Below are 27,819 nucleotides of genomic sequence, written 5' to 3'. Positions count from 1 at the left end.
AGCCTTCTGGAAAGGTTGCATTCCTCTTGAAATGGAATATTTCGGAAAACATTTGTGGGTCCATGACTCAGTCACAAATCTCTCTCTCTCTCTCTCTCTCTCTCTCTCTCTCTCTCTCTCTCTCTAATAACTCTATATAGTTATAATCGCTCCAACTCCCAACACAGTTGTTCAACCTTTTATATGTTTGTTAATTGAGCAAGCAATCAGCGCACACTTTCAAACATGTTTGGCCCATTTATTTCTTAATCTACTCAGAATTGTGTGAGCACCCCAGACCTTTTTACGTTGCTTGATTAAGTATTTAGATATTAGGTATATCCTATACCAACCCATTGTATACCCATTGTCAAATAGCAGATATCATCTGAAAGTGTGAACTACTGATTTAGAAGGCATTTGTAGAATAGGTGGTCTCAATGGGTTAAGGTTACTGGTTGTCATGGTTACTAGTTCTAATGAGATAACTGAGCAAAGGCTTTGCTCTTGCAAATACCCCTAGACACAAAATGCTACACACACACACACACACAATGCCTAAAATGATTCATACTTTTAACTTATAAAGTGGTTTGTAGGTGTGTTGCCTACTACGAATGTGTTCCTTCTGGGTCTGGCAGAACCAGGTCTCCTGGTCTGTAACATAATGAATAAGAATAATAGATGATGATGGTGGTGGTGGTGAGAGATTTTAGAAACAAATCTGTATTAAATAGTTGGAAATCAGTGTGGTGACTGAGGTCTCAAGTGAATCTAATGACCATGTGCGTTTTAATGGCTGGTTTTATAGTCTATGATTTGTTTATGATTATGAGTCAGAGTGGGTAGACTGGCGCACAAGAGTAGGCCATGCCCCAGACTATTTCTGCTGACATTGGGAGGAGTTCGAATTCCATGAAAGGCTAACATTTATTTATTTGTGACGCATTAAATGGCCTGAATAGTTAATGTAGGCTACATGACGCATGTTTAATCCACTGGCGAAATGTTGAATTTTTTTAATGTATTGTTAGAGACTTTCACAGGAAGAAGTGGTTGTCTTCTAATGAACTGTTGATGTAACCTATCATGTGTCATATTTACTATTTCTAAGTAGCCTCTAACATAATGAATAATAGATGATGATGATGATGATGATGATGGTGATGGTGATAGATTTGAGAAACAAATCTGTAGTAAACAGCCGTGTTAGAGAGCAGTACAATGAAATCAGTGTGGCGACTGAGGTCTCAAATTAATCTAGTGACCATGACTATTTAGTTTTTTAATAGTCGGGGATCCACAGGCCCAAAAGCTCTTGAAAATGGGTTGAACCTGATATGTCATGCTATACTTTTTTTTTGTGTTTTTTCTATTAATTTGGTCATTACGGTCCACAGAATGAGAGGCCTGCTCTGCCGGAAACATCGCGAAAAAAAGTTATGGCCATTTTTGTATAATGAAGCCTTTATTTTTTTGCCCATTTTCGCCTATTGTAAAAAACTAGGTTTCTTTTCTTAAAGTGCTCAGTAGGTTGTGTAGGCTGTCAATAAATGATTTCCAGATACACAGCACACATATGTGAACAACACCAAGTCCAAAAATACACTCACAAAGCCTTTCCAAATGATTTATAGACATTTTTGGTACCAAAAATGCACCAGTTTTTTGCATTTTCCCCAATACTTTCATCTTTACTTCAATAGTAATCAACTTTGCCATGGGTTATGACATCAGCCAATGTCTCATTCTTTTCATCAATCTTTATAGTCATTCCACAAAAAAATGTATTAAAATCAACCCTAAATTAAAGGAACTGTGGTGACTTTATTACCCTTATGCTCAAAATTCCCAGAACCTTTTATTCTTCTTGAAAACACCTGTACCCCCACAAAAGAAACGTTTGCCATGGGTCATGACATCAGTCAATGACTTATTCTTTTCAAATATATATCAGCAAATATTTTGATAACTTTAGTTTAAAAAAAACTAAAGGCAATACACATTTTAAGCTGTTTCTGGCCTCTAGCTGTCTCCTCTTCTCTCCTTGTTCTGCACTGAAATTGATTGCACCTGTGCTAATAATCGTGGCCGCTCGTGATGGGGATTGGGGATTGAAATTATTCCCCATGAACGAGGAATTCCCAGTAAGCGTGAGTCACCAGCTTGCGTTGATTAAGTCCCTGCCCTTTGTACACACCGCCCGTCGCTACTACCGATCGGATGGCTTAGTGAGGTCCTCGGACGGGCCCCGCCGGAGTCGGTCACGGCCCCGGCGGAGCGCTCGGAAGACGCCCGAACTTGACTATCTAGAGGAAGTAAAAGTCGTAACAAGGTTTCCGTAGGTGAACCTGCGGAAGGATCATTACCGTTCTGTCTGGCACCCTCGCGCGGGGGTCTGGAGGCACGAAAACCCTCGCCGCGGGCGGGTGTCGGCGGTGGCGCGGTGCGCCTGGCTCCTCCTCGCGAGGGGCTAGGTATCGCCCGTGTCGTGAGCCGCCTTCCCCTCCGGCTTCGGGCCCAAAGGCCTTGTCAAACTCGCACGGGCGTCCGTGCGCCTAGCCGAAGCCCAGGCATGGTTGTGGTGGCCGTTCGCGGCCATCGCAAAATCCCGCAATCGTCACCTCAGGTCATGCCCCGTCGCTCTCTCTCTGTGGGGGGCGGCGGGCCTGTGGGCCTTGTGTTGGCTTTACGTGTTATCCTGGGCCCGGCGGGCGTACGGCGTTCATCGTCTCTGGTCTCTCCCCCCTCGGGCTCTGGCCCCGGGGCGGGGCGTCTCCGGTCAGAACCTATAAACTCAAGGCCCGCCCGAACGGACGGACGGGCCTGCCTCACGGGTACCCAACTCGCCTCTCTCCTCCGGAGGGTCGTCGGGGGGTTCAATGTCCGCAGCCCGGCCCGCCTCGGCGGGGGCGGTGACCTGCGGCGCCCGGGGGTCTGTCGCCGAGGTCTTACTTACTCTGTTTTCGTGAACCTGCGGCCGTCGCCAAACAAAACCAAAGAGTACAACTCTTAGCGGTGGATCACTCGGCTCATGCGTCGATGAAGAACGCAGCTAGCTGCGAGAAGTAATGTGAATTGCAGGACACATTGATCATCGACACTTCGAACGCACCTTACGGCCTCGGGTCCATCCCGGGGCTACGCCTGTCTGAGGGTCGCCACACAATCAATCGGACGCCCCCCGTCTCCTCGGAGGCGGGGGCCCCGTCTGCGGCTGGAGCGTCGCAGGCCCCCCGGGGCCTTCGTCCTCTCAAGTGCAGACGAGATGCCCGGTCCGGCCTCCTTCGGGGGGCTCGGAGCCCGGGACGCCGTCACCCCTGCCGTCGCTTCGCCCCCGGGCGGGGAGCCGGCCGGTCAGTCCCCCCCGTTCGCGGGGTGGGCCCCGGTCGGCCACCCTAGCCCGGGGCCCGCGGAGGTCGGACCCGGCTCTGCGCCGTGCGTGCCGTGCGGCTGCCTGTGGACCTTGTGTCTCTAGCAGCCTGCTGGCGCCCGGCGCACTCCGGCCGACCCACCGCGTAGCGTGCGGTTCCTGGGGAGGCTGACGGTCTTCTCACCGCGTTTCGGCGAGCCTCCTCCCTCACGGGGGGAGCCGCCACCAGCAACCCGTTGCTTTACGACCTCAGATCAGATGAGACGACCCGCTGAATTTAAGCATATTACTAAGCGGAGGAAAAGAAACTAACAAGGATTCCCCCAGTAGCGGTGAGCGAAGAGGGAAGAGCCCAGCGCCGAATCCCCGCCCGCGGTGGGCGCGGGAAATGTGGCGTACAGGAGACGGCTGTCGCCCGGGTGTCGATCGGGGGCCTGAGTCCTTCTGATAGAGGCTCAGCCCGTGGACGGTGTGAGGCCGGTAGCGGCCCCCGTCGCCCCGGGGCAACGTCTCCTCGGAGTCGGGTTGTTTGCAAATGCAGCCCAAAGCTGGTGGTAAACTCCATATAAGGCTAAATACCGGCATGACATTACATTACATTACATTACAGTCATTTAGCAGACGCTTTTATCCAAAGCGACTTACAATAAGTGTATTCAACATAGGTAGGGAACGAAAACTACTAATCACCAGAAGTCTTTAGTGCATTTTCTGCAAAAACAAGCAACCAAGAGTATACCTAGCGCTAAGGTAAAAGTGCAATATATCAGCTACCTATTTCCTTAAACAGATGAGACAAAATAGCTAAATCAAATGAGCATGAGCTAAAACAAATAAGTGTATCGACTAAACAAGATCCAATAAACAATACAGCAATAGAAAACAAGCGTTCGTACAACTAGTTAACAACAAGTAGGTCAGGCTGAGAGGAAGGGTAGTGTTTCCTGAAGAGGTGGGTTTTCAGTCTGCGGCGAAATATGGGCAGTGACTCTGCTGTCCTAACATCAGTGGGAAGTTCATTCCACCACTGTGGGGCCAGAACAGAAAAGAGTCGTGACCGTGTGGATCGGCCAGAAGGACCCTTGAGTGACGAGGCAATCAGTCGCCCCGAGGTGGCAGACCGAAGTGGTCGGGCAGGGGTGTAGGCATCGACCATAGCCCGGAGGTAAGAAGGAGCTGTTCCTTTCACTGCCCTATAGGCTAGCACCAGGGTTTTGAACTGGATGCGAGCCGCTACGGGGAGCCAGTGTAGAGAACGGAGAAGGATGGTTGTGTGGGAGAACTTGGGGCGGTTGAACACCAGACGAGCCGCAGCTTTCTGAACAAGCTCCAGAGGTCTGATGGCAGATGCCGGAGCACCAGCAAGGAGGGAGTTGCAGTAGTCCAGGCGGGAGATGACGAGAGCCTGGATGAGCACCTGGGCTGCCTTCTCCGTGAGGAAGGGGCGAATCCTCCTGATGTTGTAGAGGAGGAATCTGCAGGACCTTGTCACTGATGCGATGTTTGCCGAGAACGTCAGTTGATCGTCCAGGGTCACACCCAGATTCTTCGCAGTCCGAGTTGAGGTCACCACAGCATTATCAATGGTGATGGCCATGTCTCGGTGCGGACAGCCCTTCCCCGGGAGGAACATCAGCTCGGTCTTGTCCAGGTTAAGCTTCAGGTGGTTTGTCGACATCCACTCCGAGATGTCAGCCAGACAAGCAGCAATGCGTGCCTCCACTTGGATATCAGAGGGGGGGAATGAGAGGATCAGCTGGGCGTCATCGGCATAGCAGTGGTAGGAAAAGCCATGGGAGTGGATGACAGCACCCAGAGATGTAGTGTAGAGAGAGAAAAGAAGAGGACCCAGAACCGAGCCTTGGGGAACCCCAGTTGTGAGCCTGTGTGGTTCTGACACAGAGACCGATAGCAGGCATGAGACCGATAGCAGACAAGAACCGTGAGGGAAAGTTGAAAAGAACTTTGAAGAGAGAGTTCAACAGGGCGTGAAACCGTTAAGAGGTAAACTGGTGGGGTCCACGCAGTCTGCCCGGAGGACTCAACCCGGTGGCGGGCCGGCCGCCCGGGGCCGGCGATCTCCCTTTCAGGGGGACCCCGCCCCGGGCGCCGACGTGCTCTCGCCGGGTGCACTTTCTCCGCGGCGGTGCGTCGCGACCGGCTCTGGGTCGGCCTGGAAGGGCTCGCGGCGAAGGTGGCTCAGGTTGCTCGCGCGGCGGGCCCGGGTGGAGCCGCCGCGGGTGCAGATCTTGGTAGTAGCAAATATTCAAACGAGAACTTTGAAGGCCGAAGTGGAGAAGGGTTCCATGTGAACAGCAGTTGAACATGGGTCAGTCGGTCCTAAGGGATAGGCGAACGCCGTTCGGAAGGGTTGGGGCGATGGTCTCCGTCGCCCCCGGCCGATCGAAAGGGAGTCGGGTTCAGATCCCCGAACCTGGAAGGCGGAGACAGGCGCCGCGAGGCGCCCAGTGCGGTAACGCAAACGACCCCGGAGAAGCCGGCGGCAGCCCCGGGGAGAGTTCTCTTTTCTTTGTGAAGGGCAGGGCGCCCTGGAATGGGTTCGTCCAGAGAGAGGGGCCCGCGCCCTGGAAAGCGTCGTGGTTCCGGCGACGTCCGGTGAGCTCTCGCCGGCCCTTGAAAATCCGGGCCAGAAGGTGTAAATCTCGCGCCAGGCCGTACCCATATCCGCAGCAGGTCTCCAAGGTGAACAGCCTCTGGCATGTTAGAACAAGGCGGGTAAGGGAAGTCGGCAAGTCAGATCCGTAACTTCGGGATAAGGATAAGGGCTGGGTCGGTCATTATCGGTCAAGAGATAGTCTAAGGTCTATGGTCAAGAGATATGATCGGTTATTATCCATAAGGGTAATAAAGTCACCACAGTTCCTTTAATTTAGGGTTGATTTTAATAAAAAAATATTTGGAATGACTAAAAAGATTGATGAAAAGAATGAGACATTGGCTGATGTCATAACCCATGGTAAAGTTGATTACTATTGAAGTAAAGCTGAAAGTATTGGGGGAAATGCAAAAAACTGGTGCTTTTTTGGTAACAAAAATGGCTATAAATCATTTGGAAAGGCTTTGTGAGTGTATTTTTGGACTTGGTGTTGTTCACATATGTGTTCTGTGTATCTGGGAATCATTTATTGACAGCCTACACAACCTTTTGAGGAATAAACCTAATTCACATCACACGGTCAAAAAATTAAGGCTTCATTATACAAAAATGGCCAAACTTTTTTTCGCGATGTTTCCGGCAGAGCAGGCCTCTCATTCTGTGGACCTTAATGACCAAATTAATAGAAAAAACAGGGGAAAAAAGTATAGCATGACATCACAGGTCCTCTCAAATTTTCGGTGACTGGATCCCCGACTATAATGGCTGGTTGTATACTCTATGAGTTGTTTACGGTACACATTTGTCGTGAGAAGAATGGCGCACCGGAGTAAGTGCCTGTCTGGTGTAATTGTGCTGATGTTGGGAAGAGCTCGAATCCCAGGAGGGAATGAACATTTATTTATCTATTTATTAATTAATTAATTCATTGATGCGTTTATTTGCACGCTTTGAATGGGCTGAATAGTGATTGTACCTTACACATGTTGACTCCGACTCCAATGGCAAATAGTTGCATTTATTAACAACACATTGACTGCCAATCACGTAGATCTACGCGAACCGCTTAAAAGCCGCCACGTGCCAATCGCGTAGATCTACGTGAAGTGAAAAAAAAAAAAAGTTTTTTTCCCCCCAATTTCACCCAAAGACCAAGGAGATATGATTAGTTGAAGATCTAGACTCCTATCCACTTCCTTGTTAACTTAAAACTTAAAAATGCTGTATTTCGGCTCCTGAGTACTTTTTTTTTCCAATGAAAAACTCTGGCACTGGCTAAAAAAATATGAAATAATTCTGGCAGTCAATGTTAAACGTGTAAATCTATTGTTAGAGAGACTGACACAGGAAGTGATTGTCTTCCTGTTTCTCAACAACAACACAACCAACGGAGAACCGTCCGCAACGTGAGTGTTCGTCTGTCTGACGTTTCTTCATCCAAACAAGAATCAGATCGGTATGTGTTGGCATTGTGATATGAAATAAAAAACAGGCATTGACGAGGACAGCTACGCGTTCTTTCACCGTGGGACAACATCTGCTGTTACTAGGACGACAGTAGACGCGGTCTCAGTCTGATCTGGTCTCGTTAAAAATTGAAACACCGGGACCATAGTGTGAAAGCGCCGTTAAGCTCTTCAATCATGTTGTAACAATCGGCCTTTACCTAGAAAGGATAATTATTAACTAAAAGGAAAAACAACGGGATCGGCAGGTTTTGAACTGAAATTACTTTATATAAATAAGCCACAAATTAAACAATTGACAAATTAAATGGTAAATAAATAATACACATCGGCTTTAAATCAACTTCTGTCCCTAACTCTTTCCCTAATAAACTAAATAAATAAACAGATGAACAAAACAGTACTTCTTTCACAAACTCCCTCCCACCCAAATCACAGCTCCCCCCTAAACAATGAACAAAGGTACAACAAAAGTCACTTAGTCAGAGCGCCGCACAGACGGTCGTTACCCGCTTTCCAAACAATAACAAACAGTCCCCCGTTATAGTCCGAACGGCTTCTTGTAACCGCGGCCTCGAGAATGTCTATTATGTCCTTTAATCCAAAACGGAACGTAAACGGTCTTCCGCACCGGCGATCCAAATAATAACTCAAGTTTGGGGTACCCCGTAAATTGTAATCCAACAGAACAGAAAGCTTGGTTTTATCTCACCGCGGCGGCTCCGTCAGAATCCTTCCACTCCTCTGCGTTTCATTCATAAAACCGTCACTCGATTCCCCACGGCGTCGCAACGACTGTCCGTTGTCCGCAGGGCTCGTCCGTTCTTAATTCTTGGCTGCAGCTTACACCCGAGTCTAAACTTTATATAACTTAAAGGGATACTTCACTTTAGGGCCGGGGAAACATTTAAAAAATATATTAAAAATAAATGAAAAAAGTTATGGAAAATTCATGGCCCCCTCACGCATTAGTAGGACACTCTAATGCGTGAGGGGGCCATGAATTTTCCATAACTTTTTTCATTTATTTTTAATATATTTTTTAAATGTTTCCCCGGCCCGAAAGTGAAGTATCCCTTTAAACACGGTAACGCTGGCGCCTAGGAGATCTCCTCTCTCTTCCTCCTGTCGCTTCTGATGCACAGGTTGTTTGCTCGATTCCCTCCCCCCTGAACCGCACCCTCTATTAGTAACGTCGGGTGGCACAACTCATTCAATCACCCACTGATCAGACCCATTACCCCTCACGTGAATAGGAAATGTTCATATTGCTCAATGCTCATTGTGTCCAACATGTTACCACACGTATATAATAACATGCATAAGTAGATCAGATGTTACATATCCCTCGTATAAAATAACACCCATAGATCAAGCAGATAAATATAATAATATAATGTGCATTTTGTCACAATGTGATCTGCTGCCTCTTTTTCAGAAGGGACAGCGTTTTTGCCGTTTCTCTGTGAAAATGACAATTTATGTTTTAATAACAGGGATGTGTAATAACATCCAGTCTAATATGTTACAGAATCAACTGCACCACTGATAGATCCTAGCTCCATAATTGTGTAAATAATCAAAACCAATATAGTTTGACAAGTGTGATCTGTGCACTTGGCCAATTATTAATGTATTTAATTATCTGGTATTTGTTTAATGATCTGCTAGTAATTCGGGTTACAGAGACTCAGAATGTCATAACATTATAGATATTTTTAATGAAGGATTTACAAAAATGAATAATAAAAAATCAAGCAAATTCACAAAAACAATTATAACAGTGGGTAAAAACATGAGAAACAGAAATGGCATTACTTTTTTAAAGTGCATTTAGGTGCCATACATGCCTTTTTTATTGGTACAGTATTGTTTTTTTTTTTGTTTTTTTTTCTCCTTTTCATGTTTATTGTGAAACTTCATATGAAAATATGGTAAACAAACTTTTTTCCCCCTCTATTACAAATATAGCTGACGCCACATAACCCATAAACATTTGGTTGTAATAACATAACATAAAATAAAGTCCAACATTTCATTGGAAATAAAATAACAATAATGATAATAGAGCTGTTAGAAAGCCTACAAAAGTCTGTATTTTCAATGATTGCATTTGCATTATACAGTGGCTTCCCTCCCTTTTATATAGTGCAGTATTACTCCATGGCACTGTGAATAAAACACATCTTTCTCAACCACCGGGGTCCCAGAGGGCTCTAAACTAGGTCTGCTAGTATTTCCCTCTACACCAAATCTCCTGGCTGAAAATATCGAATCAACAAACTCTAAACACGTCGCAATGCGACCCGTTGTGAGCTTGCAGATCATCTATTTCTGCAGAATGTTCGCCCCCCAGAATAGGTTAGGGTTCAAGTAATCGCTCAAGAGGGTTCCCAGATTGGGGTTCAAGTGGTTAAAATAAGGTTGATTTTATACAGACGTGTGGCTTGTACAGGAGCATAGGTATACTGTAACATTGTTTCACAATGTTATTGGATGTAGCTTGTGGTAAGTCTACCGTGGATGGTTACAACCTTTATGGCTAATAATCATATCCTCTATTTCAGGGGTCTTCAAGGTTTTCAGGCCAAGGACCCCCCTAGCTGAGAGAGATGAAGCAGGGACCCCCTCTATATTGTATTAAATTGTGTTTCAAATTAAACCTTTCCGTCTACATGGTTGGCTCTTTTTTCCCTCTACAGTGTAGAAGGAAAGGGAAGTAGACAAAAAAGTTAAAGATGCATAGGTGCAGAGTCTACACCCATACATCTTTGCCAAAAGTAGACGATCTACAAGCCCACAACGCCCCGCGCTGCGAGGCGTTGTGAGCTTGTAGATCGGCCACCCCTGGCTAAAGTTCTCCTCAGAAAAGGGATGCTAGGGTTCAAGTGGTTAAGGTAAAAAAAAAAAAATCATATCACACAAAGATTTGGCGGACCCCCTGTAGTAACTCTGAGGATCCCCTAGGGGTCCCGGACCCCCTGATGAAGACCCCTGCTCTATTTGGAATATGAACCGGAGTTCCACTTATGGAAACTCACTGTTGAGCTCTATAAGTGGTCATTTTGAAATGTGTTCTTGCAAACATGATGAATAAAATGCCCTTTTCTTTCGTAATTCCTTCATTCCTTTCTTTCTCTCCTTCTTCCTAAAACATATTAGTGTTACAAGTGACATTTATAGAATGAGAGGTTTTCAAAGTGTGAAGTGACAGATCCTTGCAGGAGAGGCGCAGAGACATGAGGCTGAAAGGAACAGATGGCCTCCCATAGTTAGGGCCGATGATTCACAAAACAGTTTGATATTACTTATACAAGTTTGGACGGGGGGCAGACTTTGAAAACCCCAGTTGTAGAAGAAATTCATACACATTACATTTCACAATTTGGTGATATTTAGACACAATAAGTGTCTTATTAATCAAACCTGTGTGAAGAGGTAGGCAAGAGAAGAGAGAAGGAGTGGTGTGGCAGTCCTACACTCTGGTCCTAGACCCCTTTTTCCAAAATTCTATGGGGGCCCCAAACATTATTTTGCCTCGTTTGCCTCTCCTGATGGTGTGCCACCGTGAGAAGGTTAGACAAGGAGGGGAGAGAGGGAAATGAGAGACACAGAGAGAAGAGGGAAACAAAAACAGTGCTGGGGGAGAGAGAGGGAGAGATGGAGAGAAAGAATGCATAAAGGAGAGACAGAGATATGACAGAGAGAGGGGAGGGAGGTAGTAGTATCAGCTGTTTCTGGTCAGCTTCCAGGTGATGATGCTGCCCAGGATCAGACCAGCCATGAAGATCAGGACCACACCAGTTGTTTGAGAGCTCACTGATGACACACGAGCCACACGAGCCAGCTCTGAAAAACTGTTGATCCATCCTCCATGTTCTCTGACCCAGCTCAGAAGAGTGTCTCTAAAGTAGTTCAGGGTACACCTCAGGATGTCCATCACACACTGGGGAAAATGGGCCTCAACCATCTTGACAGCCAGTCTTCCTGCTACATAGAACAGCACAGCGATCACCTCCCAGGTGATCTTTCCCTTGGTGATCACCATGCTGACCAGCTGCTTGAACTTCTCGGACACTGGACCAGGGCTCTTTGCCATCCCATCTATAGCATCTTGGAAGGTCTTATTCTCCTTCATGGTGTCGCCCACAACTCGTACCATGATGCCGAGTTGTGTGACCATATTCTTCTCCTGCTCCGTCTTCACCTCCTGTACCAGCGGCGTGAAGGGCGGGACATCCTCCGAGGGCACCTCCTTCAGCTGCTCCTCGATCACCTCTTTAATGAGGGATTCTCCTATCCTTTCATCAGAATTTCCTTCACACGTCGCCATGGTGATGGAAAAAACTTGTGTTGTGAAGTTCTCGTCGTTGTAAATGAAATGTATTCATGGAATATTATAGTAACTTATTGGCATAATCAGTGTGGTTTGTGTTGTGACATGTCCACAATGAGGCATTGAGGAGGATGTGCCATTGGTACAGTATTGTTGACAATAAAGTTGAACCATTTATCTAGGGAATTAACTTTTTTAATGGAACTTCCTCCTCCTCTTCCACTTCCTTCCTCTTTGCGTTTGGCTTGACCCTCCTCTTGGCTGCCTCTTGCCAGATGTCTTCACCCTTAATGAAGGCCTGTCTTTTCTTGCAAAGATCACTGTAGGTGTCTATGTGAGAAACATGAATTCAAATTAAAATGTTAACTATGGGCTCTCTTTTGAGATCACATAATGTTAAATTACCCATTTTCTCAATCTTTTTTGTTATAACTTTTTATCAAACATTTTCATGTCAGGGACACCCAAATTAATATGCTTTGGCTGAGACCCCCCCATACAAGATTTTATGTTAAAAAGTAAGAAAAAAAGAAAAAGCAGATCTACAAGCTCACAGCTCACAGTAGATCTTCTATTTTCTAATAGCTGATGATATAAAGTGTAAGTGGTTAAACTGATGCTACATTAAATCATTTTGCTGGAGACTCCTTGAAACCCCCTCAAAGACACCAAGAGAGTGGAGGAAAAGGTATTCACATTTTTTACTCTAAGTAAAAGTATTAATACTGCAATGTAGAAATACTCTGTTACAAGCAAGTTTTAAAATGTAGAAAATGTATTTGGGGCTGAAGTGGTTAATGCATGTTTTGTAATAATAATCAAAATCTACAAAGTAACTAGTAACTTAAGTTTTCAAATAATTGTAGTGGAGTAAAAGTACAATATTTGGCTCTGAAATGTAGTGGAGTAGAAGTAAAAGTACTGGAAATTGGACATACTCAAGTAAAGTAAAAAATACCTCAAAATTGTACTCAAGTACAGTAGCCTACCTGAGTAAATGTACTTAGTTACTTTACACCACTGTCAAAGACCCCTGGTGACAGATTAAATCAATTGCTATCAAGGTAATACCAAGTAATATGATCAACTACTTACCACCAAACATTAAAACCTTGGCTGGATAAAACACAGGATCATCCTCTTTTTTTTTTGCCTTTGTCCCATTTCACACTGAGCCATCCACTTTCATCCTCCAGGTTGGGGCATTCTGTAATTACTTTTGGACATGTTTGTTGATCTTCCATGCTCATCCATGCAAGTTTACGAGCTTCCACAGTCTTGTCTGCTTTGAAATAATAAATGGCAAAGGCCATTGTGAAATCTAATAGCCAACTGAACAAGAGTGGAGTATGAGAGACGTGCACTGCACTCTGTTTGAATTTGTGCGCTTCTCATTGGGGGGAGGGGAGAAGAGCAATGGCAGAGAGCTGGCAGGTGTCTTCTCATTGGGGTCATCAGCCACATGGTAGCTATAGCTGGCTGCTTGTTGTGTTACATTAAACATGGCCAAACGTCGTGGACCTTATAAATGTAGTTGTGTTCAACGTAGGTTCGGGAGTAGAGACCGCCCTCTGCTCAGCCACTCACGTTCATGATCAAGTTCACCTGCGCTGCTTATCTCTCAGCCAATCCACGTAGCAATCACCACAGTATAAATACACCTGCGATTGTATCACTTACCTGTTTGATTTCGCTTGCGTTCTCAAACAAACAAACCAACAAGCAAGTAGCCATCGCCTTTCTCGCTCGCAATCAGCAGGTAAAAGCGCCGTTCCTTTGTTCCTTTTCATTCCTTCTTAACATCTCAGCAGCAGCACTGTTGCTAAACAAATTCTAAAGCTAAAACTAAATACAACAGTGCAAGTGTTTGTAGCTTATATCAGGTAGTATTAGCGTGCGTCCTCCGCCGTGGACGAGCGTGAGTTCCCCTCTCGCCGCGGCGCCGTCGCAGCCGGCGGCAGTTCGCCGGCCTACAGAGTGTGCTCGCGGCGAGGGGGGTACCCTACCAAAGAACTGACCGCAAACCCGAACTATTCCAGGCCTACCTGGCCCATCGCAGCACAGCGATTCCAGGACCAGCCGCTCCAGCGGCCCTGCTCACGCAGGCTCAACGCTCCGACTCCGCCTCCTTCCCTCCCCCCCTCCCTCCCTTCCTCCCCTCCTCCCTTCCCTGCGCAGCCGTCCACTTCCATCCGGACGGCACAGCGCCCCCACCCGCCCCCCTAACAGGACGGCACACCTTGCCTCCTCCTCTCGTGCAGCACAGCTGGCTGCTTCCCTTCCCGGAGCGGCGCCGTGCGCCATCCTCCCTCCCCTCCTCCCTCCCTTCCTCCCTCCCTCCCTCCCCCCCCTTTCCTCCAGGGCCTTGCGCCCCCCCCCCCCCCCTTCCCGCAGCTCCGCCCCAGGTTCAGCACAGCCGGCTCCTTCCTTGCCTGGAGCGGCGCGTGCGCCCTCTTCCCTCCCCCCCTCCCACGCCTCCCTCTCCGGAACTGCACAGTCCGCCTTCCCCGGGTCGGCACAGAGCACGTTCCTCCCGGCGCCGTGCGCCCCTCACCCCTGCTCCCGTTCGACACATCAGGACAGCACGTTGTCCCGCCCCGGCCCAACGGCTTCCCCGCCTACGACGCTCAGCACTCCACCATTCCCGCCTCGGCCCGGCCGCCGCCGCGCCCCCCACCTGGGATGCACCCTCCACATGGGCTGCACCCCCGCACACCTGGCAGCCTACTCAGGCCATGCCCCCGCCCACTCAGGTCGTGCCCCCGCCCACTCAGGTCGTGCCCCCGCCCACTCAGGTCGTGCCCCCGCCCATTGCGGCCACCCCACTTCCTCCGCCTCAGTCCGCACCGCCCACTGAGCCCGTACCTCCTACCGGGTCTGCACCACTTACCCAGACCTCGTCATTACCCAACCCGGCCCAACTGTTTTCTCTCCTCTCCTCCATTTACTCCCAGGCCCCGCAGACGTCCTCCGGCCTCGCACCTGCCTTTGGTCCCCTTCCCCACTCCTTCTCCGCATTCCAAGGGGCTAACCTTTATAACCCTTTCACTCCCCCAGCCTCCACCCACACCCTGGCCATGGCCACCCCAGCCGAGCCTCCTCTAGCCGAGGCAACCCGGCCCTCTCCCGTCAGCGATTCCCTCCGCCAACAAATTCTAAATGGTGCGTACGTTGACCTGGCGGTACTCCTCCAGCCGTCCATTATCGACCCCCTACGAAACAGGGAAATTACTACTCCCTTCGGGTTCCTGGCCCAACTCCGCCAGTCCCTCCCCACCCGCTCCCGCGATCTCACTCCCAGCGAGTTCGCATACTCCTTCTCCCTTTTCAGGGACATTATCTGTTCAGTCTACCCCGGCCGCCGGGCCGAATTGGACCAGTATCTGTTCAACGTTCTGGAGCTGGCCATTCGGTTCGGCGGCACGGGGTACTACAATTATCACGTGCTGTTAATTTAATTAAACGCCACCGCAGCAGCCGCCCGCATACAGCAATTCAACACTAACACATACTGGGGGGCCCTGGACCGCGAACTTTATTGCAGGGTGTTCACGGCCAGGGCCGCGTTGTCTTGCGACCTGTGCGGAGCCCCTTCCCACCCGTCCGCCTTCTGCACCACGGCCACCCAAAAGCCCCGTCAAAACGGCAAACCACTTCCGTCCAGTACCACCAATCCACCACCCCTTTTCCCCCGCAGTCGATCCGCTGCACCTCCCCCCTCCATAGTCCCCAGGCTATCCTCCTCCAATTTCTCCCGCTCCGTTCAGCCCTCTAACGCCAACGACGCTAGGGGGAGGCCTGTCCTGTTTCAGGCAGGCAGGCAAATATGCAACAACTTCAATGGCGCCGGTTGCGGAGGTAAGGGTGGGGTTCATGATGGGGCCCTTCGACCAACCACCATTCCCTGTGTACCGGATCAGCCCCATCGGCGTGGCGATGCGCAAGTACTCGAGGAAGAAGCGCCTCATCATGGACCTCTCCTCTCCCCACAACTCTCACATCCCCAGCATTAACAGCACCATCCCCAGTCACGATTTTTCCATGAAATACTCCACCGTCAATCACGCAATAAACCTTATCCATCTCGCCGGTCACGGGGCCATGCTTTCCAAAGCAGATATAACCAACGCGTTCAAGAGGTTTCGACAGCTGGCGCCGGACGCCGACCTCCACCCAACATCCATCCCTCCATTTTCCGAGACCATCTTCATCTGAACCCCCAGCTCCGTCACCTCCTCATCCAGTCACGCCACCATATCATCAACGGATTTGCACCCAGGACACTCACCACCTACCTCACAGCATGGAACACATTCAGGAGGTTCCACACCAACACCGGCACCCCCTTCCCCTCAACTGACTTCACCATAATCGCAGCATTCCTCACGCACTGCTACTCCCATCTCCACCTCCACCCTCCATGTCTACCTCAGCGGGGTCGGCTTCTTCTTCCGCCTCTTGGACGGATCCCCGAGCCCGGCCATCTCCCACCCCCACATCGCCATGCTGCTTCGGGGCCTTCGACGCAGCGAAGTCCCGACCACACCCAGACGTCATCCCCTAACCTCCGACCTGCTTCTTCACTGCCTCCGTACCCTCCACGCCGGTTACCTCACACCCCACATCTCCACCCTGGAAAGCATGTTCCTCCTGGCTTTTTTCGGCTTCCTCCGGTGCTCTGAGCTGACCTCCTCATCCTCCCGGTACGACCCCTCCCACCATCCAAGCCTGGCCAACATCACCTTCCACTCCTCCGAGTCCCTCACCTTCACCCTCAAACGCAGCAAGACGGACCAGCTGGGGCGTTCATCCACCATTCACCTCTTCAAGACAGACTCCCCCCTCAGTCCATATGAGCCCATCCTCCGCTATGTCACCACCAGACGTTCCCTGCACGCCACACCTCAAGACCCCCTCTTCATCACGGAAACCGGCTCAATCGTCACCCGTTCCTGGTTCCACCACCAGCTCCGCCAAGTCCTCTCCCTTTCCGGCCTCCTGCCCCAACTCTACTCCGGTCACTCATTCCGGATCGGCGCCGCCACCACCGCATCACGGCAAGGCCTCCCGGACCATCTGGTCCGCATCCTCGGACGGTGGTCCTCCCAGGCGTACCACTCCTATATACGGACCAATCTCCAAGACGTGCACCACGCACACATCACCCTAGGTCGCCCGTAACTGCCGCATATTCCTAGCTTGTCCGCCCCGGAAGGGGGTCCCCTCCTTCGTGATCCTTCCCGAGGTTTCTTCCACCCGACCCTTCCGGTGGGAGCTTTTCCTCGCCCGACCGAGGGTCCAAGGACAGGAGACACAGAGACAAAATACAGCATGCAGCTGGTAATAATATGCCAGTCATTTATTCTTGTTTTGCAGGGTTTAGCGGTTACAAGGAGGACCTTATCAATGTTCCAAAGGAGGGAATTTAGTGTTGGCTAACAGATCGAAGGGGTTCAGTGTTCAGAAAAGGTTGAGAGACCCTGAGAGTATTCTATTTGTTAGCAAATGGATACATGAATGGATACATATTTTCTTCTTAGATCTTTGGTGTGTGTGTGTGTGTGTGTGTGTGTGTGTGTGTGTGTGTGTGTGTGTGTGTGTGTGTGTGTGTGTGTGTGTGTGTGTGTACACCGGTATTACTATATAGCCTACTATTTTCTCGAAATAAGTCTCCCAATATCCGATTAATTAGCTACAGTAGCTACAGTAGATTGTCACCTGACTCACCTGCCCAGAGAGGTTTGAAGAATCAAACAGACAGACATTGACCGCAGTTCCTCTGGACATTGTTTGATTAGGCTGCAAAATAAATAAGTTGGCATGTTGATCTACTGTAGCCTACTTGGCAGAATATGATGTGATGCTACAGTACACACCTGGGTATTTGTCTATGAAAACACTGTGACTTAAATTATTAGCCTTGTGTGTGTGTGTGTGTGTACACACAACCCTAAGGCTAATAATTTAAGGATTTAAGGATTATGGATATGTCTGCCTGTCTGTCTATCGTTGACTTTGAACAGGATGTTTTCTTGTTGTTTCCACATAGCATGAAGGTGCATATTGTTCTCACGGTGCTCTTTGCTCTCCTGGCTGGAACTGAAGCAAAACCAGCAGCTGAGGGTAAGCAAAACCACAGTACAAATATCAGGAGCAAACTTTTACCTCCAGTATGAGGGCCAAGCAATGCAATATGCAATGTTGCACACACACACACACACACACACACACACACACACACACACACACACACACACACACACACACACACACACACACACACACACACAGGAGAGTGTATGTTGATGTTCTCTTCTGTACAGATGTACAAATGATGGTCTTTGTTTTGAATTGGTATTTACTGTAAATGTGAAATCTATTTTCAGTGTCCGTTATTCACTGGAGATACTCATGCTAACCACTGCTTCAAGACAGTCATCATTTATGTGTTTTTTTGTTAATTTAAGAGCAGTTAAAACAGGTCGGTCAAATTGGACCAGGAACACTGAAATAAGGGGGGTGTAGCGAATACAGCAGGAAGAAATGAACTTACTCGACGATCAACGGTCTTACAAACAACTGTTATTAACGATTTAATTGTGTTTTTGGCAATGGACATTGGAACATATAAATACGTGTTTGCCTGTTAGGTTTTTTATACATAAATTGCACACATATGGCAAATAACTTAAAATACACACAAAAAAAAATGAAAATGACCAGTACCAATAATAAAATAAAACTATGGCCAATATAGGCCATATTATACTTTATTTTTTCTTTGTAGATCTTCTATTCCCACTATTTTTAAAATGTTTGAAAATATCTGGACATTTTTCAACATGGAAACGATTCTGATATTTCTGACGTTTATCTCAGATAATTGTGATTATATCTCAAATATTTACAATTATGTAATAATTGTGACAGACCTATCAAGGTTTAAATGGAGAGGTTATGAGAACAAGGCTGTGTGAAACTCACTGAATCTGAAGAAAAGTCTTCCTGCTCAAGTTGGTATTTGTCTATTAAGTATTTAGTGCTTGTATGTCCACTTTGCAAATATAGTTATATATATATCTTTTTTTAAATGTCATGGAGGCCATGAAGGCCATGGCCCCTCAGCTTGGCCTTCTGAATAGAATTCAAATTATGTTCAAATATAATTTCCAGTGTTTGTTCTAAACCAGTGCTTAGCAAACTCCTAGGGGTACTTGCAGGGGGTTTACAAAATTGTGAGGGAAATAGCATTTAAAAAAACTAAATACACGATTCAATTTATTCTGTAAGCAATACAATGTAAAATAGTGTGATACATGAGTATAAAGTGAGAAAGAGTAACTATTGTTCACTACGTGTGTGGCATGTTATTTATTCTTATTGCACACAAATTAAAATCATAGAGGGTACTTCAGTTGAACCCTTGAGGTCCACTGTTCAGAAAAGGCTGAGAAACCCTGAGAGTATTCTATTTGTTAGCAAATGGATAAATAAACTACATTTTCTTCTTAGAACTTTGGCCTCCCAATATCCAATTGATTTCAATAAAGTAGCTACAGTAGATTGTCACCTGACTCGCCTGTTTAAACAGGTTTGAAGAATAAAACAAACTGACATTGACCGCCGTTCCGGACATTGTTTGCTGCAAAATAAATATGTTGGCATGTTGGCACTACTGTACACTACTACATGCTTAATGAATGCCATCATATTGTTTGTCTATGAAAGCACTGTGACACACACACCCCTAAGGCTAATAATGTAAGGATATAAATGACCACCACCACATAAGACCAGCCAAACATCAGCAGAATCAGCAGTTATTTCATCTGAAAGGACACACTTCAAATTACTGGAGGTACGTTTATAACATCTCACAAGTTTCTTTTACTTTCAGCGAATCGTCTGTTTCTGTCTGCTTAAATTTGACTTTGCTGTTAAATATCTTAAAAGGATCTCTGGCTATTAGGCTAAGCTAAATAGGCCTTAATACATTATAATTGCCCTCTATAACAAAAAAACAACAACAAAAAAAACTTAAATATTGTATTTATTTTAGAAACGGTTTATCTTTTACTCAAGAGGGGCAATGCCCGTCACAAGTTGATGATGTTATTTTCCCATGTGTCCAACCCTATGGAATTTATGGAATGCTTGTGCAAAAAACATTTACAATATTTATTTGATACTCATTTTAAACTTAGGAAGTATTAAGTGTTTTTTCTTTTTTTTCTTTCTATTTTCACATGCATTCCATAAATTCCATAGCGCTGGACCACACATGGGCAAATGACATCATCAACTTGCGACGGGCATTGCCCCTATTGAGTGAAAGAAGAACTATTTCTAAAACAAACAAAATATGTAAGGTGTTATTAATTTTCCATTTTAGTTATAGAGGACAATTATAATGTATTAAGGCATATTTGGCGTATTAGCCAGGGATCCTTTTAACAGAGAGTAGCCTACATTTGCTTTTCCTTCATCATGTGATCGTTAATAATGTGTTACTTCTTCTTCTAATTATTATTCCTCATTGATGTGGTTAGCTGTAAAACCAGCAGCTGGGGGTAAGAAAAACCATAGTACAAATATCAGGTGCAAACGTTTTCCTCGATTACTGAACAATTATAAAAATGTGGAGGCCATGGAAACAACTGAGTAGAGTGCAGATGGATTGTGGATATGGTATCTATCTCTGTATTACAGTATGTTGCATATGCAAAAATTCAGTTATGACAAATGTTTGCCATTTTTTGTAAGCAAGTTTCATGACAAATGCCTGTTCAGAGTTTGCATTTTCAAACGATTGCTATAGCGCCCCCCTTTGGTCCATTGGAATAAGGTTTGTTCCATTACTGTTTGACATTACCCTCAACCATAATGCAAAGTGATTCAAAATTGTGACAATATTCATTGTTTCATGGAGGCTTCATTTTGTCATGTACAACCTCCAACTGGAACTTTAGATCCAAAGTCTGTGTGTACAAAGTTTGGCAGCTCAAAAATGGGAATTTAACTGTTTTACATAAAATTCTAAATGGCGGGTAAGATCTAAGGGTATTTAGGTTGCAAATGTGTTCCTCGTGAGGAGAAGCATGTGTAATGAAATTTCATAGCTGTGGGTTAAACAGGACATGAGTTATATCTGTTATGACATCAGCACTTGAACAAGGCTAGAATTTCACTCAAACTTTATGGGTCTCATGGTGTGTTTGTGTTCATAGCGCTGACCGAAGCCGACAAGGAGGAGATTGTGAACAAACACAACGAGCTGAGAAGAGGTGTGCAGCCTACCGCCAGCAACATGCTGAAGATGGTAAGACACTACTGGAGGTTTGATTTGAACGCTCAGGGCCGGATCTAGGCATGGGCAAGGGGGAAAAATGCCCCCCCCCAAATGCCCTGACTGCCCCCCCCAAAAAAATCTAAAAAAAAAATATATATATATATATATATATATATATATATATATATATATATATATATATATATATATATATATATATATATATATATTATTATTATTATTTATTTATTTTTGGGGCGGGGGGGCTTGTGAAAGTTACATTTATGTCATGATATGAATTGTGAGCTTACCATAATCAAAATAATCCTTAATCATATTCCATCATGTATCATTGCACAATTCAAATAATCCTCTGCCCTGATTTTCCATGGGCAGTGTTGCCAGATATTGCGAGAGAAAGAAGCCTAGGAAAACAAGCCCAAAAGAACAATAGGAAGCAGTATTACACAAACAGCCGTAAAAAACTGGAAAAGAAAAACGCAATTTGAAGCAATGAACGCAATTTGATTCATATATATATATATATATATATATATATATATATATATGTAACCCTAAGATGAGTGTGTCCTTAGCCCTGGTGTGGTTTAAAGTCTCACCTTCTGTCACATGAACCAGTCTCTGCGTTGTGTATTTGTTTTGTAGTGTGTGGGAACCTTTCGTTCTCAAACGCGTTACTCTAACCTTTAAGCCACCGCTGCCCCAGAGAATGGGCACCTTTATTTTATTATTTATTAATTTAATGTGTTTTATAATTTATTTCATATTACAAACATTTGTGTGTACGTGCGTGCGTAGTGTCCTGTGTCCTCTCATTCTCACAGAGCTGGAACGAGGAAGCTGCTGCCAACGCTCAGAGATGGGCCGACACATGTAGCAAGAAACACAGCCCCGGCGCGGAAAGGACAATTTTCAGTAAGACTCCTTTAACATTATTAATAATAATAATAATAATATGTTATATAATATAACGTTAATTTATAATCCCTCACGTATATGTGGTAAATTAGAGATGTCAACTGTCCCTTGAAATACGGAATCGTCCCTTATTTCGAAACTAAAAGACAGTCTCTTATTGATCTAATAGGGGACTTAACATACGTTGTCCCTTATTTTGGGGAAACCAGTGAACCAAACAGCTCATATACATATCCTATAATACAGGTTGTTAATATAATATAAAAACAAAATGTATACAGCGAGAATTGTCTGGCCTTCCCGTATATAATTTTTCTTGGAAATAAGGGACGCCTGGCTGGGAGCCACACTGTTCCCATCATGGGAATCCTCCTGACATATCTCTCTCTCTCTCTCTCTCTCTCTCTCTCTCTCTCTCTCTCTCTCTCTGTCTCTCTCTTTCAGGCGACCCATCTCTCTCTATGGCCAGTGGTTGTGGTGAGAACATGTTCCTGTCCAGTAACTGGAAACCATGGACCAATGCTACCCTGCGCTGGTATAATGAGGTGAAGAACTTTCAGCACGGGGAGGGGTCTGTCAATGGAAAACAAGTGGGACACTTCACACAGGTACACCCAGTGCTGGAGGAAATACTGAAATGTTCTCTTATTGTTTTTTTTACATGATTGATTGATTGATTGATTGATTGAATACTTTTTTACAGTTAGTACAGTCAAAGGTTATGATAAAAGGATAACCCAAAAATCCCCAGGGTCTTGTTTCCATTGTTGTCCTTTGTACTCAATTCATCAGTAATACATATAATACGGACAATACAATACAAATATACTACAAAACATATTGGAATCAAGCTCAGTACTAGAATCATAAGGTATACTGTATTTACAGAGAAAGTAGGGGGGGGGGGGGGGTTCAGGGGATTCTACTAACAAGGTGTTAAAGGAGTTAACCTAAAATAATTCCTCTGTTCAAAATACAAGTGAACGTAGTTTGAGTAAATGTAGCAATGCCACAATATAAAAATCCAGTTACAAGTATAAGCCTGTATTCAAAACGTTTGAGTAAAAGTGAATAAGTATTGGCATCAAAATTGGCGCCCAAAAAAATCAAGGTTAAATGTGAACACTAGGGGGCGGCAGTTGCCATTCCTCTGAGACCGCAAATGACGCCCCTGTCCTTGACATGAAAACGTTTGAGAAGCACTGGTTGTCTCCACCAGGCTGAAGGCTGTGTTTTCGCCCCCGTTCGTGTGTGTGTGTGTGTGTGTGTGTGTGTGTGTGTGTGTGTGCGTGTGCGTGTGCGTGTGTGTGTATGTGTTTGTCCGTCCGTCTGTGTAAAGTTAATCTTTGGCACCGTTTGCCCAATCGTCGTGAAACTGTGCACACACTCCCTTGAGGCCAGAGCAGAACGTCTGACCCACATATTTCACATCGGCCTTTTATAGCACCACCAGGAGGCAGATTTTTGCAAAACACATATTTGGATATTACTCCTACAGGTTTCGTCCAAACATCACGCAAATACGTACACATTAACTCTAGCCTATAGTCATGTGATCAAGACCGGTCCGTCGGATTTTCCATATTCCATCTCGATTGAGTAAGATTGACTTCCAAAGTTTGCAGGAGGGGCCTTTTTGAACAACATTGTTTTGCCTCAAATCATGAACGCAGCATCCGATTGTCGTGAAACTTTGCACTCACATTCCCACTAGGTCGAGGAAAAAATGCCACCCTTATCACTTTGGCCTATTAAAGCGCCACCAGCAGGCCGATTTTGCAAAAGAAAATATATATATTACTCCTATTTTTTTGGTCCAAATATCACACAAATCGATACACATTCTCTATAGTCAAGTGATTACATTACATGTATGTAATGTAATGTAATGTCAAGTGATCAAGACAGATCTGTCCAATTTTTCATATTCAATCCTGATTGGCTAAGATTTGCATCTAAAGTTTGCAGGAGATTCCTCAATCATGAACGCAGTGTCCGATTGCCGTGAAACTTCACATTGGCCTGAAATAGCGCCACCAGGGGGGCAATTTTTGCAAAACACATTTTTCCTATTACTCCTACAGATTACAGTATGTCCAAACATCGCGTAAATCGGTACACATGATCTCTATAGTCATGTCATCAAGATTTTTCATATTTCATCCTGATTGGCTAAGATTGACTTCTACTACCTGGACTGGCTGTAGACCTGTGCTCCGAGGAGCACATTTTTCTAATTTAAAGTGATGATGTGTTGTGTGTGTTGCACAGGTTGTGTGGTACAACTCCAACCAGGTCGGATGTGGCATGGCCCACTGCCCCGATGCCTCTCCGTACAAATACTTCTACGTTTGTCAATACTGTCCAGGGTAAGTACTATACTGTCCCAACACCATGTATACAATACAGTACTTCTATGTCTTTCACTACTGTCCACCATAAGCAACAACACCGTCTGTCACACTTTACATCACTGGTTCTCAACATGGAGTCCGGGGACCACAGGGGGTCCAAATGGATCATTAAAATAAAACATGCTCTGACAATGCACATGGCCCACCCAGCTAACCACTTAAAAAAACGGCAGCCCGAATGGCCGTGAAAGCTTTCAAGATGTTCAAGTGGGCCCTGATCTGGAAAAGGTTTGGTACCACTTGTGTAGATGGACATGAAAAGCAAAAAAGGTTTATGTCTCATCAGATATCATGTGTAAAATGTGATTCTGTTCTGTCCCATATTGCAGTGGTAATGTGCGTGGTACTAAAGAGCCCTACAAGGTTGGACCATCTTGTGGTGACTGTCCCAACGACTGTGATGACAAGCTGTGCAGTAAGTGACCATAATGATATAGAGGGTTTAAGTGGTTAAACAATTAGTCTGCATAACGAGAGAACGTATATATTGTCCTTCAGCCCTATGTTCCCCCAACCTTAAAGGAGGAGTTCACCCAAAAAAATATTTATTTTCTATCAATTGCACACCCCATGAAGCCTTGAATCCATGGATTCTTTTTTGTTTTTGTTGCATTCCTAAGCTAATAATTTGATTCCCGTCTCCTACCGGCTAATGTATCCGGTAGGAGACACAAAGTAGATTATTTGTGTCTCCTACCAGACATACACACGGTCATCAAATTATTGTCTTAGGAATGCCACAAAAACAAAAGTAAATCCATGAAATCAAGGCTTCATGGGGTGTGTAATTGATAGAAAATAAGTAATTTTTTGGGTGAACTCCTCCTTTAACCCTAACCCCAAACCAAACCCCATTCCTTACCCTAACACCAACCTTTACCCTAATCCAAACACTTACTAATCATAACCCAACCCTATAAACTGAGGTAAAATAGGGCTGAGAGAACAGAACCCCTTATCCTTAAAGGTATCATGACATTCATTTTCACTTTTTTTATTTTCAATGTTTTATTTGGGGTTTTATGACCTCAATTACACCCAAACAACCTGAACTTAAAACATTCAGTGGATTTTCTGTGGTCTGGGGTTTTCTGAATAATTAGGCTGAAAAGTAATCTGAGCTTGGCCCTTCGACAGTGAGGTCACTGTCAAATAATCCCGCCCACTCTCCTCCTCGCCCCTCCCCTCCCCTATCCTTTCCTTTGGGGGGGGCGGAGCAGAGGTGATGATTGACAGGCAAAATCCCTCACCAGCGACACCCGCAGGCAAAGATTTATTTTTTCATTGCAGTTGAAAAGGCTTTAGAAATGTGAGAGAAAAACACCTGCCATTGATCACTGGAATGGAATTTTCACTTAAAACTTTTTGTACACTTTTGAAGGACCAGGACAAAGACTTTGAATGTGGTGTAAAAGTGAATGTCATTAAACCTTTAAGGGGGTCTGTTTAAAAAATAATTTAAACAATATCCAGAGAAGTTGAGATATGTAATAAATTGATATTGATATTTCACTGTTCCATATCAAAAGGCAAAAAGATGAGTTTGCACACTGTAGCTCCCTTCTATGACTTTATTGTAGCACCCACCAGAAAAGTGACTTCTTCAGTCTGAAGAAGTGCTCTAGCAGTGAACATCACAACAGCCATGGTACCCACCTGACAGGGGGGATTTGGCAAACTATAGCAGTGGCTCCCAACTTGTTTTTTGCCCCCTTGGAGCCCCTCTTCTTACATCTGACAAAAGATGAGACCCCGCACACGTGCATCTCACACACTATATACTAAGTCCTTCAGACTGAAGAAGAACAGTGCTCTCCAAAAGTCACTTTTCTGGTGGATGCTACAGTAAAGTCATAGAAGGAAGGTACAGTGTGCAAACTCATAATTTTGCCTTTTCCAATCCAATCCAATCCACTTTATTTATAGAGCACATTTAAAAACAACAGTGTTGAACCAAAGTGCTGTACACTCAATAAAATACTAAAATAAACAAGAGAACACACATGCCTGGGGAAGCAGCAGCTTCTCAATCTGAATGTTCAAACGCCAAGGAGAACAAGTGAGTTTTCAAACGAACAGGGAGCCAGTGTAGGGAGGCAAGGATAGGGGAGATGTGATCATATTTCCGTGCCCCTGTTAAGAGGCGAGCGGCCGCGTTTTGGACTAACTGTAGTCGTGACAAGCAGGCTTGGCTAATGCCAACATAAAGTGCATTACAGTAGTCAAGTCGGGTTGAGATAAAAGCATGGATAAGACGTTCAAAATCAGAGAGGGTTACAGCAGACTTGACTTTGGCTAAGAGCCTCAGCTGATAAAAGCTGGATTTAACAACAGAGTTAATCTGTTTGTCAAACTTAAAATCGCTGTCCAATTTGACACCAAGGTTAGTGACCACTGTTTTTTTTCTTCTAGTTTTCTAGTTTTTTGATCTAGTTCATGTTCTTTTGAGTTCAGCACCTGCCTTTAAAAGGTGTGTGTGTGTGTGTGTGTGTGTGTGTGTGTGTGTGTGTGTGTGTGTGTGTGTGTGTGTGTGTGTGTGTGTGTGTGTGTGTGTGTGTGTGTGTGTGTGTGTGTGTGTGTGCGCGCGCGCATGACCTCCTTTGATCCTCGTTGACTGTCATATTACATTTCATTCTCTCTCTCTCTCTCTCTCTCTCTCTCTCTCTCTCTCTCTCTCTCTCTCTCTCTCTCTCTCTATCTCTCTCTCAGCCAACCCATGTCCCTATAATGATAAGTTTGCCAACTGTCCTGATGTGGTGAGGAATAGGGGGTGCAGTAACGCCGTCAAAAATTGCCCCGCCTCCTGCAAGTGCACCACTGAGATCGTCTAATAGATTGAAGAGAAAGAGAGAGAGAGAGAAAGAGAGAATCGGAATAGATTGAAGAGAGAGAGAGAGAGAGAGAGAGAGAGAGAGAGAGAGAGAGAGAGACAGAGAGAGAGAGAGAGAGAGAGAAAAGGAATAGATTGAAGAGAAAGAGAGAGAGAGAGAAACTGAATAGATTGAAGAGAAAGAGAGAGAGAGACTTGGAAAAGGAATAGATTGAAGAGAGAGAGAGAGACATGGAAACGGAATAGATTGAAGAGAGAGAGAGAGAGACATGGAAACGGAATAGATTGAAGAGAGAGAGAGAGAGAGACATGGAAACATAATAGACTGAAGAGAGAGAGAGATGGAAGCAGAACGGATTGAATGGACATCTCAACCTATTGCCATTAACAGGAATCGAACCCTCAACCTTCGGATTGACAGGCTGCAACACTACCTATAGTGCTATAGCTTTGACCAGGCTGAAGTTGTCTGTTGAAGATAAAAGTGAACCAGTGAAAGCAGCCGACCTACAAGCTCAGAAATACGTTGCTATCTGAAAAGTTGTGAGATTGTAGATCGGCTATTTTCAGAATGAA

General features: G+C 45.5%; 3 protein-coding genes across 3 annotated transcripts in view; 2 read left to right on the top strand and 1 right to left on the bottom strand.

Annotated features, from left to right (window-relative positions):
* Nucleotides 1-27,819, top strand: part of LOC308103368 (apolipoprotein(a)-like) — a 105,744-nt gene that overhangs the window by 46,384 nt on the left and 31,541 nt on the right. The gene's annotated exons all lie outside the window — the stretch shown is intronic.
* LOC308103478 (apoptosis regulator BAX-like) lies at nucleotides 10,839-11,897 on the bottom strand. Its single transcript, XM_080453452.1, has one exon. It carries the CDS (start codon nucleotides 11,766-11,768, stop codon nucleotides 11,163-11,165), a length of 606 nt encoding a protein of 201 aa, XP_080309578.1. The 5' UTR covers nucleotides 11,769-11,897; the 3' UTR covers nucleotides 10,839-11,162.
* Nucleotides 22,477-24,891, top strand: LOC308103373 (cysteine-rich venom protein TEL1-like). Its single transcript, XM_080453317.1, has 3 exons — nucleotides 22,477-22,607; nucleotides 24,271-24,368; nucleotides 24,743-24,891. The coding sequence occupies exons 1-3, from the start codon at nucleotides 22,485-22,487 to the stop codon at nucleotides 24,834-24,836; spliced, it is 315 nt and encodes a 104-aa protein (XP_080309443.1). The 5' UTR covers nucleotides 22,477-22,484; the 3' UTR covers nucleotides 24,837-24,891.

Source organism: Gymnoscopelus braueri (genome assembly GCF_963280865.1).
Source record: "Gymnoscopelus braueri genome assembly, chromosome: 16".
NCBI classification, from domain to species: Eukaryota; Metazoa; Chordata; class Actinopteri; order Myctophiformes; family Myctophidae; genus Gymnoscopelus; species Gymnoscopelus braueri.
Note: the sequence above shows the minus strand (reverse complement) of the source record. Positions and strands in the feature narration are given on the sequence as shown.